Below are 11229 nucleotides of genomic sequence, written 5' to 3' on the forward strand. Positions count from 1 at the left end.
ACCGAATTGCTCATTTGAATAGTACATTTCATGTTATATAAATTTACCAAGCATTTTTGCTCTGCATGTGTGTATGTGAGAGAGAGAGAGAGAGAGAGAGAGAGAGAGAGAGAGAGAGAGAGAGAGAGAGAGAGAGAGAGGAGACCACATTTGTGCAGGTACCCACAGGGGCCAGAAGAGGGTGTCAGATCACTCTCCCAGAGCTGAAGTATAGACAGCTATGACCCACTCAACATGGGTGCCGGGATCTGAATTTGGTCCTCTGGAAGAGCACTAAGCCCTCTTAAGCACTGAGCCATCTCTCTGGCCCCCCATTTTTTTTTCTTCTTGGGGACAAAGTTTTACATTGAGATGGATGACATTGACCTTCTAATTCTTACAAGTATCAGCCACTATACCAGGTTCCTGAGCTGCTGCTGAGAGTCTAACCTGGGGCTTCCCGCACACTAAGCCTTCTACCAGCTGAGCTACAGCCCTGCTTCCCCCTTGTATTTAACAAAAGATAATGGTACCTAAAGTTCAAAGACTAGGGGAAAGAGCAGGGATAGCAACTGCACAGGAGGAACCGAGTTCTGAGGATATGACAGAAACACGTTCGAGGTTGTGGGGAGGCTGGGGACATATTTCTCCACGGCAGGGCAGGGGAGGACGCCGGAGGCTGCAGGTACAGGAAGCTGAGTTTCATCCCCGTGGGCCAGGCTAGGCAGAGCCCCAGGTGTCTGCTTCCCCTCCCTGACTGGAAGCTCCTGGTGGGTGGGGGCAGGGACCTTTTCTCTGTTGTTTCATTTCCAGAGCAACATCACAGAGTTCTCCTAAAAATCTGGCACTGATGGAATGAAATCGAACACGTTAAGCAGCAGAAGGTTGGTCACTGCCCACACCAGAGAAGCCAGGCTGGCTGGCACTCACCCACCTCCAGGCACTGGGGAGACTTCCCAAGACCAGAGGGGCCTGCCCAGAACCCTTGGTAGCTCTAGAGACCCAAAGGGGTAGCGCCCCCTAGTTTGGGGTGGGGGAAGGGACTGAGGAAGGACCATGGGTTCCTTTGTCAGACCCAGGAAGGAGAGTGGGGGCAGCTACAGGAAGTAGGGGGTGGGAAGCTCCCTCCGGAATCTATCCCCCCCCCCACCTCCTCCCCTCCTCACTTGCATAGATCTTGCACATGCTCAGTGTGCCCATGAATTGGGTTGGCTGGGGGGAGGGCACTGGCTGGCACCCCCACTTAAAGGGCCAGTGCCAACCTTGCTGTTCTCAAGAGGGACAACAGAACCAGCTACTCTCCCATTCCGAGTTACTCCCTAACATTGGCGATGCTTCCTCGAGAAGCACCCCCTTACCTCTGTCCATTTTTCTACCCTTCGTAATTGAGCCCACTGCAGGGAGGATCTGCCAATGGGTACTGGGATTGCCACCTGGGATCAGAAAGTCCCAGAGAGAGACAGAGAGAGAACCAGCCAGGCAGGCAAGCAGGCATGGTGGGATGCTTGAACCATCAGCTCCACTAAAGAATTGCTGTCTGGGCCTCTCCTGGCCCAGAAACCGAGAAGTCAGAGGGAAGTGAGTCTCTGAGCTTTGCTCTGGAAGCCAGTTTTCCCCAGCTGTGGGGGTGAGGAAGTAGCCTCTGTTGTACACTGGGATATACAGGCCTTCCTACAGACCTGGCTGCCAAAGAGAACAGCAGAAAGGAAAGGGGAGGTCACATGAAAGGGGCTCACACCTGGCCTCCAGCTCTCCCCAGCATCAAGTTCTCAAGATGGCTTCCTCTCCTGGTACTGCCAAACCTGAGACTGGGGTCCCAGCTGAAGGCCAGAGCCTACAGGACTTTCTTCAGGCCTGACCCTTTCTCAGATCACACCCACCCTTTGCTTTGTTTTCTCCTTGCTCCACCCTGTCCATTGTCATCCCCCCCCCCCCCACACACACACCCCATCCCCCCCCCCCCAGCCTTGGGGAAATTAATTCACCTCTGTGGTATCCCGGCCAAGAGCCCTTCAGCCATTTTGTGTGTATGTAAGGGGCGGGGGTGGCTGGCAGCTTCCTTCCCTCACACTCCTCAGCTCTTCGGCTCTCAGACCAAGAGGGGCCCAGCCCCCTCACCTGCCCTTTGCCCAGCAACTTGCAATCGTGTCGCACATGGACCACTCCACACCCTGCCCCCCACATCAGCAGCCTTTGGAATCTTTTCTTCCTGGCCTTGTTTCACACACAGACACACACACAGACACACACACACTTTGCCTCTGGGTAAACAACCTTGTCCTGGTCCCCTCCCTCAGTTCCCGGCTCTGTTCTGAGGAAGCAGCAGCTGGGAGGCTGCAGCAAGCCTTGGGTCCCAGGCTAGTATACTGCAGGCCCCTGGCAGGCTATCCTGGAATCTGGACAGTCACTTCCTCTCTGGACCTTGGGTTTCCCATGACAGTTGACGGTCGGGAATGCAAGAGAAAGGTGCAGGACCCTTGGCCAGGATTCTGGAGACAGATCTCTTAGCCCCAGGCTTTGCTTTCCCTGGAAACCAATCCCTCCTTCCAGCCTGCTGTAGAAGGTGCTGGCCAGGCCTGGGTGGGGCAGGACAGAAATAAAAGTTGTCCTGGCAATACACAGGGTTTGTCAACATTTCCAACCCTAACAGTTCCCAGCCCTGAGCCCTTCTTTTGCCCGGTGTGGTTGTTCCAAGCCTCTGGAAGGGAAAGTTGGCTAAATCCTCAAGGACTCTACTCCTCCCTGTGCAGGGGCCAGAGACAGGGGCTCACTGGTGAGCTAAACTGCCCTGTCACCACTGAAGTTATCCTTGGTACCAGTCAGAGATGACCCAGGGATGGTATCTGCTGGGGTGAGGGCGGGCACATGGCATCTCTGCCTTCTCTATCCTGGCTGCCCTAGCCCACTGCATCGTGCAGTTGGTTCGTACTTCACAGTGAATTGATCACACACTTAATTAGGCCGACAGAAGGAGGATGCCAAGGGAGGCAGCAGGAAAGTTCTACAGAAAAGCTCTGCTAAGGATCCACTGGCTGCCCCCTCTGCCTTATGGCTTTCTCAGGCTGGCCAGGCAGGGAATCTTGAGTGTTTACTTCTAAGTGCCCCTCCTGGAGGTAAGGGGGATGAACCAGCTTAGGTTGGAAGCTAGGGTGGGAGGCTCTCAAGATAAGGAGGCTCAGCCCTCTGAACTGTGCTGGGGGATCCTGGGAACAAGGTCCGAACAAACTCCAGGCTGGAGCCTGTTCCTCCAGGAGGGTCTCATTCTGTAGCACAGTCCAGCTTCAAATCTGTGATCCTCCTGCCTGAAGATTGGAATTGCAGGCATTGCTCGCAGCCCCACTATAACAAGGCAACTGGAATATCAGGTTCTTGCTGAACCTGGGGGCTCCTGACTGAGTTCTCTATCCCACATCTGACTGACTCCCTCAGGATGATTGCTCCAAGACTCATGAGTGTGGTCCGGGTATCCTGGAGAAGCAATGGGAACCCGTCTAGAAGTTGGCTGTCTCCTCAGGCTTGGTGCAAGGGGAAACTGAGACCTCTCTAGGACAAGGGGCTTACTCCATGCTTCTAGAATGCTGGGCAAATGTACTGCTGCCACTACCGTATGTCCCTAGCCTATAAGGTTTTCAATTGTTTGTTTTTTGTTGGTTTTTTTAAATTAGGATTTTGTATTAATGTGTTTGTTAATATGCATGTACATGTGTACATGTGTGCGTGTGTGTGTGTGAGAGAGAGAGACACAGAGGTCAAAATACCCATACATATAAAATTAAGTTTTTAAAAAATAAAAAAGATGGGCTGGAGAGATGGCTTAGTGGTTAAGAGCACATACTGCTCTTCCTGAGGATCTGAGTTCAATTCCCAGCACCCACATCAGCAGCTTACAATTGCCTGTTGTAGTGATATTTCATTTGTATTTTAACAAATAAAGGTTGCCTGATGATCAGAGAGTAAAACAGCCACCCTGGTCAGCTTTACAGAGCAGGCAGTGGTGACACACACCTTTAATCCCAATAACCACATTAGTTTGCCGTAGAAACCGGGCAGTAGTGGTGCATGCCTTTACTCCTAACACTAGAGAGGAATATAAGACCGGAGGAGACAGCTCCCACACAGTCTCATTCTGAGGATTCCTGAGCAGGATCGCCATTTCGAACTGAAGTAGAGGTAAGAGCCAGTGGTTGGCTCTTCTGCTTTTCTGACCTTCAGGCTGAACCCCAATATCTGTCTCTGGGTTTTCAGTAATCATGCTACAGTCTGTGACCCCAGCTTCAGGGGCACCTGACACCTTAGACATCTGTGCACACTTGCACATGTACCATGTGTTTGTATATATATCCACACAGACACATACATACACATAATTAAAATAATAAAAATAAATCTTAAAAATAAGATAAAAAGGAATTTGGAGTCTAAAGCAGGGCCCTAGTGAAATCAATTCTAGCCACTCCCAGTGCTTATCACATGGCCATTTAATTCCTCTTAAAAAGTAAGATGACATCAAAGACCCAACTGTGGAAATGACAAGGAAAACTGACCTTGCCTTAGCAGTTCTCAAAGGAGGGAGGGATGCAGGGAGTAGCTTTCATCTGTCACCTGCCTCCTTGTGACCCAGCTGGCCCACGTGGGTATGAAACAGGGCCTCATCCTGGGGACCGGTGGTCCCTTCTGTGGCTGGCTTCTCCTGGTCACAGCAGCTGCCATCTCGGCTCCACATCTCGTTCTCCCGCCGAAGCCTCTGGTTTTCAGTCCGGAGTCTCTCCACCTCGGCAGCCAGCTCTTCCACCTGTTGACAGGGCTGCCTGCTAGGGCGCCCCTGCAGCTGCTGGAGCCTCCGAGTTTCCTGCTCAGCCTGCGATAGCCGCCTCTCTAAATCCAGGTAGTCTCGAACCAGCTCCTGCTTGCTGAGGCGCTGAAGGCTCTCAGTGTGGTAACGCTCGTAGGCCTCAGAGAAGTCCCTCTGCTGGAATTCCCCGTGAGCTCGGCCCTGCCCATCACTGTCCCCTGCTTCATTCTCCCCACTGGAGGAGCCTGGGTGGGACAGCCCGTGGAGCACATCCAAGTTAGGCTCCTCCAGGTCACGGTCATTCATGAGGAACTGGGTAGTGTTGTAGGGTGCCAGGGGCTGGCCTTTGGCGAACATCTCCTCGCGGACCCGGGAGGCCCTCTGGCTCTGCCTCTCATCTCGCTGCTGCTTCTCAGCCCAGCTAAGTTCTAAGTACGGGCGCCAGTGCCTCTTGCGCTTTGATGGCCGCCTACGGTGCTTCTTTCGGGCCAGTACCGCCTCCACTGAGCATCGCCGTGGGCTCTGGGTCCGAGAACCCCTACTGTTACAGCCTGAGCCAGCCCCAGCTGGAGCAAAACCTTCATCCTCTGAGTGTAGCTCCTTTCCCGATGGCAGAAGCAAGGAACCGTCAAAGTCACGAGGCTCATGGGCTATCTGGGGGCTTGGCAGACCAGCAGAAGTCTAGAGAGAGAAGCAGGGGAAGTCACAGGCAGCCTTTCCCTGGGAGTAGAATCCTTCCCAGCACACCCAGCCCGGCCTCACTCACGTGCTCAGGATTTACTTAGCTAACCAGTCTTCCAGTAGGGAGAACAGACTCCCAGTGACATCTCACTGTCGCTGGCTATTTCTTTTTTCTTTTTGACAATAGCATCTTCAAAGACCAGGTTGGCTTTTGAACTCATTTGGGCAACCAAAGACGACCTTGAACTTCTGATCTTCCTGCCTCTACCCCCAGAATGCTGGATTATGGACATATGCCACCAAACCTGGTTTATGCAGTGCTGGGGATCAAGCCCAGGGTTTCATGCATGCTGGGTAGCCATAATTGAGCTATCCTCTTTACCACAGCCCATTTCAATGTCCAGAACCAGACCTAAAACAGGCATTCCACAAATGAAAGCTAGGGAAGCTACATGTGGTAGCCTATACCTGTAAATCCCGGCATTAGGGTAGCTAGGGCAGGAGGATCAGAACTTCAAGCCAGGCTCAAGGATAGCCTGGGCAACCTGAACACCTTCACAGGTACCCACATTAAGAAAGAATTTAAACTTGGGTTTAATGCTCTGTTATGCTTGAAATTGAGGTCTTCCTATTGTAACCCAGGCTAGCCTCCAACTCACTATTCTCCTGCCTCAGCCTCACAAGTAGCTGGGATTAATAACAGATAAAGGACACTAAAACTAGCTCTGAAGTCAATAACTTTATTGAAGCCAGAGTCACACACACGCTCAGCAGACACAGTGTTACTCAGCTGTATTCCTAGCCCTTGAACTTTTGTTCTGAAATAAGAGTCTCAGTAAGTTTTCCAGGCTGAACTTGAACTCGCTCTGTACCCTGGCAAGTCCTGAATTTATAATCCATCTGCCTCAGCCTCCAGAGTAGCTAGGATTAGAGACCTGTGTTACCAGGCCAGGGGTTGAGTTTACTAGCTTTTGAACAGGGATTCCCTGCCCCACCCCCCTGAAAATTATATAACTAAACCTTTCCTGCTCCCCAAGCTTCAGTGCTAATGCTGTCTGTCAAGTGATGCTGCCCATAAAGACCCCCTGAAAGCGGCTCTCCTCCCTCCCCTCCCAGCCACTGTCATGTCCCAAAGGTAATGTCACAGCTAGCACCTAGCACATTACTAATTACCATCTGTCTTCGTTCCCTGAGAAGGTGCCATCTTACCCCAATGCTCAGTAAATACAAGTTTGTTTCTCTCTTTATGTGAGAACCAGCAAGAGGCCCTAACCAAGGAGAGGCTACAGGGAGATTTTGGAACTTTGAAGCAGAGAAAGACTCTATCAGGCCCAGCACTACGGGACAGAAGCAAGTGGATTTCTCCATCTGAGGCCAGTCTATCAAGTTCCAGGCCAGCCAGGGCTACACAAGGAGACCTTGGGAGAAGGGAGAGGAAGGAGCAAGAGTGTCTGCAAAGGGCATCTGCTTATCTGTGTGGTGAGGGTGGGAGCCCTGGGTGTGGGGGATAGGGGACAAATTGCTCCAAGTTTGTGGTTTGGGAGCTTTCTAATAATAACCACTGTCATTCACGTGTTGTTTTATACAACACAAATGGTATCTGAGCATGGGTTCCTTTCTAAAGTTTTATTCCATTCACTTATTATGTGTGCGTGCAGACGAACCCTAATGACGTGTGTGTGTGTAGGTCAGAAGATAGCCGTGGGAGTTGATTTTTCCTTTCTACCATGTAGATCCTGGGGGTTGCACTCAGACTGTCAGGCTGGTTACAAGCATTTTACCTGCTAAGCCATCTTGCTGGCCTCTGAGCAGGGGATTTTAGGGTTTAATTGGGGAGATAAAATATTTGCAGCCTTTTAAGAGCAGGGGTATGTACAGGTGTTGCTGGATTGTTTTGGGGGGGAGGGTCGTTTGGGGAGCAGTCTCACTTGGTACCCCAGCATAGTCTGGAACTCATTCTGTAGACCACCCTGGTCTCCAATCCTCAGTGGTCCTGCCTCAACCTCCTAGGTGCTGGAATTATGTATCTGAAGCATCATGCTGCCTGTCTTATGAAGTGTTTCAGAGACAGAGCCTAATGGAAAGTCTAGGGGTAGAGATAGGTTGTGAGCTGTTTGTTCTGCCCCTTCGCCTGCAGGAAGACCACCGATCATAGTGACCAGCCTCATCTCATCACTAAGATGGATCTGTTGTCCATCCTAGCGAGACAAAGGGCTGGGCATAGAAACCCAGGATGGCTTATTTCTATGTTTATTGTCATTTACCTGTCCCCAGCCTTCAATCCCCTAGTGATTCTTGCCCCAAACCAGCTGTCTCTCAGCTTACCTGCTGTCCCCATGCTGTCCCTCTACCGCCATTTTCACTGTGAGAAATAAGCTCTGTAACCTGCACGAGTCACTCGTCCTTTCTGAATGTTCTAGCCTTAACGTGCCATTAGTTTCAACGCCTAAGAAACCCTGGAAACAGCTAGGTAAGAGGGGCCCAAAGCCACTCTGAGCCTGGCATTGTGACAGGCACATATGTGCCGGCACGGGGAAGGTGGATCTCTGTGAGTTCAAGGTCAGCCTGGTCTACAGAGCAAGTCCCAGGATAGCCAGGGCTACGTGGAGAACTCCAGCTCACAACCTATCTCCACCCCCTAGAGTTCCCTTAGGCTCCATCTCTGAAACAAAACAAACAAAAAAAGAGCAAATGGATAAAGTGCTTTTCCAGCATTCGGGAGGCCCTGGGTTCAAGCCCAGCACCGCGAAGTCCGCAACAATTCTCTGGCTCTTGCCTTTTTGATATTTTGGAAGTGTTGGTAAGGAGAGAATGGGCCAAGGGGGCCAATGAGAGCCAGCATGAGCTGAGGCACTATGGGCTCCTGTTCAGCCCATAAGGTTTCATTTACTGGGAGCTTTAGAATCTTTCTCTCTTCTGAGCCCCCCCTAACCCCGTTTTGGGTTTTTTTTTTTTTGTTGTTGTTGTTGTTGTTTTGTTTTGTTTTGTTTAGATCAAAACTCTTTTCCTGTTTCATTCTTGGTTCTCGGCCGGGGTGGGGGGGTAAAAAAAAAGTGCAAATATCCAACCAAGTTATTTGACCTTGAAGTTCCTTGTTGTTAAGTGAGTGAGAGGCAAGGTCCCTCTGTGTTTAAAGTGGGATTTTGTTGCTTGTAGGCTGCATGATTCTGGAAAAGGCATCGCAGCTCTCAGAACTTTAGCTCCTGTCAACTGGAAATAATTCCTCCCTTGAAGGGTTTTTAGGAATTCATGAGATACCACTGAGTCACAGTCTGGCCTACTTCCCAGAGCACGGTACAAGCCTCACTGAAAACGATGGCTTTCTAACTGGGTGTGGTGATGCAAGCTGTAATTTTAGCACCTGTTAGGCTGAAACAAGACCCTGGTTGCAAGTTCAAGGCCAGCTGGGGACTTGTTGAAAGACCTCCCCCCTCCTCCCCCATCACAAACAACAAAAGCAAAACAAGATACTGGTTTTCTAAATCTGCCAGCACATTTGAAACAACAACAACAACAAAGGATTTCAGCTGTTTGAGCCCATATTCAGGGTTTTCAGGTGGCCGGGAGGGGTGGGTACTTACCTTCGCCTCCTCCAGGGCTGCTGGTGACTCTGAATTACAGTTGCTATGGTTCAGAGTGGCCATCTTCTCCTGTCTCAGCAGATGAGCTGCACTAGTGTTACCTGCTTGTGAACAACAACAGAAACCTAAGTCCTCAGGCAGAATCTGGTTGGTCAGGCCCTGTCTGCCTCAGCAGCAGCAGCCATTTTGTGGCCCCAGAGCTGCTTGCCTTCACTTTCAAATGAAGGCTCCGAAAGCTGCGCCCATACCCTAGTTTTCAGACCTCTGGACAGCAAGGGACCAGATGGGACCGAGAGACCATCTTTCCAGTCCTATTCCGTAGGCCCCAGGCCTCTACTCTCCTAGCAAGTGAAGACCAGGCTGGCAGTTAGGAAGGTAGGCCTAAGTTTTGTCCCCTGGACAGGGAGGTAGGAAGGAAACTGCTTGGGGAAGCTCGGGGTGGGGTGGATCTGTGACTCCTGGAAGGCCCCCATCTTGACTGCCTTCAACCTCTCCAGGCTGGGACCTGGGCAGAACCTACAGTTTAAGTCTTTGCGTTTACAGGGTCTGATGGCTACCCTCTTGCCTCAAGGGACGGGGAAATGGAGGAAAGAAGTCATCATACTACATGCAGCTGAAGGAAAAATGAAATGGGGTAAAAAATGGGTTTCTTGGAGGAGGGGGGGAAAGTCATGGAAGGGAGGTTTTAGCAAAGGTGGGACTGACCTATTTGCTGTCAAGGGCTTAGTGTACACCACTACTTCTGTGTGTCTTTCTGTGCGACCGCCTGTCCATGAAATTCTCAACGCCTCAGCCCTACCTCTTGCTGCAGTAGCAGCAGCTCTGGCCAAGCCGCTCAGGCACTAAGATGGGGGGAGATTTGGGGGGGGGCGGTAGGACAGCCTGGCAGCGCAATGACTGCTGGGGGTTGTAGTTCTTCCACGCTAGGAAAGCAGCCCAGGATACCTTCAAGCTCCCTTACGTCAACAACCATACCCAGGAACGCCAAAACCTATCTGCTTTTGCGTGGACGTCCCGCGCTCACCGTTCTCTTCTTTGATTGGGTCGCTTGCCTGCCAATCTCCTCACTTTTGTCAACAACGAGCTGTGCGGAAGCACAACTGGACCCGCCCTGTTAGAACTCAATTAAAGAGTTCATTGATGGCGTTAGTCTTTACCGGGAAGAAAACTAGATCCGGGCGGGAGGGGCGGGGCTTGCGCGCGGAGTGATCTGTAGCCTTGAGGAAGGCGACGAGCAGCTCGGTGGCCGCCGCCGCCATTTTGGGCTGGGAGGAGGCAGCGGAGGGACTCGCTGCGCAGTGAGAGCACCCCATGGGGGGTGGTCCGGGCGCGGGGAGAGGCCGGGCCGAGTGGGCTGCCTGAAGTGGCGGTGCCGGGAGACGGCGGGGAGTTGGGTCGGGGGCCGGGGAGGGTGAAGGTTGGTGTCTCCCCGGCCGAGCCCAGTCCTCAAACCGTCCCGGCAGCCCCGCAGCCTCGCCTTCGAGAGCGGGATTTGGGGGTAATCACCGCGTATTTCCCGTGATCCCAACAGAGGGATGGCCAGTAAGACGGCTTCCCCTTTGTTGTGCTTCCACCGGGACGCGGATCCTGAGGCCAAGCTCTGCCAAGGCCTCTCCCCACCCCCATTCATTCCTGGGTATGGCGGCGAGGCCCGGCGTAGCTGGACCCCCTATCTGAAGGACGAGGTGGGCGCGACGCCAGTTGGAGACTCTGGCTCGCGGGGATGGGCCGAGGTTACAACTCGGGCCTCATGCCCTCCGCGGTGCTGGTCAGCTGGAGGCTCGGAGGGCGCCCAGCCGGATTGCACCCACCTCTCCCCACCCCCATACACCCAAAGTCCATCCCACCTCTCGGGGCTGCGAAAAGCAACAGCCCTCTGCTGTAGCAACCACAAAATCCCCTGGGACCAGCTAGACCCGCGCGCGTGGAAAGCTGGAGCTCAGTGCTTGGAAATCTCTGAGCTCTCTTGCCCTCAGGATTTCTCCCATCGAGCCCCGACTCCCCCGATGGCCTGACCTCGAACGTCACCAGCCACTTTTGGAAACTTCTAAAGTGGGCTGCCCCACTTCCAAAATTTTACGACAAAGGGATGGGGTTCTGCCCTTTACAGGGTTGGAACAGAAAATAATTTCAGAGTCTCCACGGTCCAGTAATAGCAATGGAGTGGCCCATTTCGGATGCTTCAAAAACATCTGT

At 52.3% G+C, this 11229-nt stretch overlaps 1 protein-coding gene across 5 annotated transcripts; it reads right to left on the minus strand.

Annotated features, from left to right (window-relative positions):
* Positions 1 to 4438: 4438 nt before the first annotated feature.
* Positions 4439 to 11010, minus strand: Hexim2 (HEXIM P-TEFb complex subunit 2). 5 transcript variants are annotated; one of them, XM_038327100.1, is made up of 3 exons: positions 10881 to 11010; positions 9034 to 9134; positions 4439 to 5452 (listed from the first exon to the last, which is right to left on the minus strand). In XM_038327100.1, the coding sequence occupies exons 2-3, from the start codon at positions 9094 to 9096 to the stop codon at positions 4571 to 4573; spliced, it is 945 nt and encodes a 314-aa protein (XP_038183028.1). In that variant the 5' UTR covers positions 9097 to 9134; positions 10881 to 11010; the 3' UTR covers positions 4439 to 4570. The 5 variants fall into 5 exon arrangements, with proteins under 5 accessions (XP_038183028.1, XP_038183025.1, XP_038183024.1 ...); XM_038327097.1 differs by lacking the exon at positions 10881 to 11010 and adding an exon at positions 9833 to 9890; XM_038327096.1 differs by lacking the exon at positions 10881 to 11010 and adding an exon at positions 9739 to 9878.
* Positions 11011 to 11229: the final 219 nt, after the last annotated feature.

The sequence above is a fragment of the Arvicola amphibius genome, chromosome 4, assembly GCF_903992535.2.
Source record: "Arvicola amphibius chromosome 4, mArvAmp1.2, whole genome shotgun sequence".
NCBI lineage: Eukaryota > Metazoa > Chordata > Mammalia > Rodentia > Cricetidae > Arvicola > Arvicola amphibius.

Bases quoted from the DNA above. Each gene is read 5' to 3' on its own strand.
- Hexim2 (XM_038327100.1), bottom strand. From the start codon at position 9,096: ATGGCCACTCTGAACCATAGCAACTGTAATTCAGAGTCACCAGCAGCC. The intron at 5,453-9,033 runs GTAAGTACCCAC...TTCTCTCTCTAG, and splicing joins CAGCCCTGGAGGAGGCGAAG to ACTTCTGCTGGTCTGCCAAG.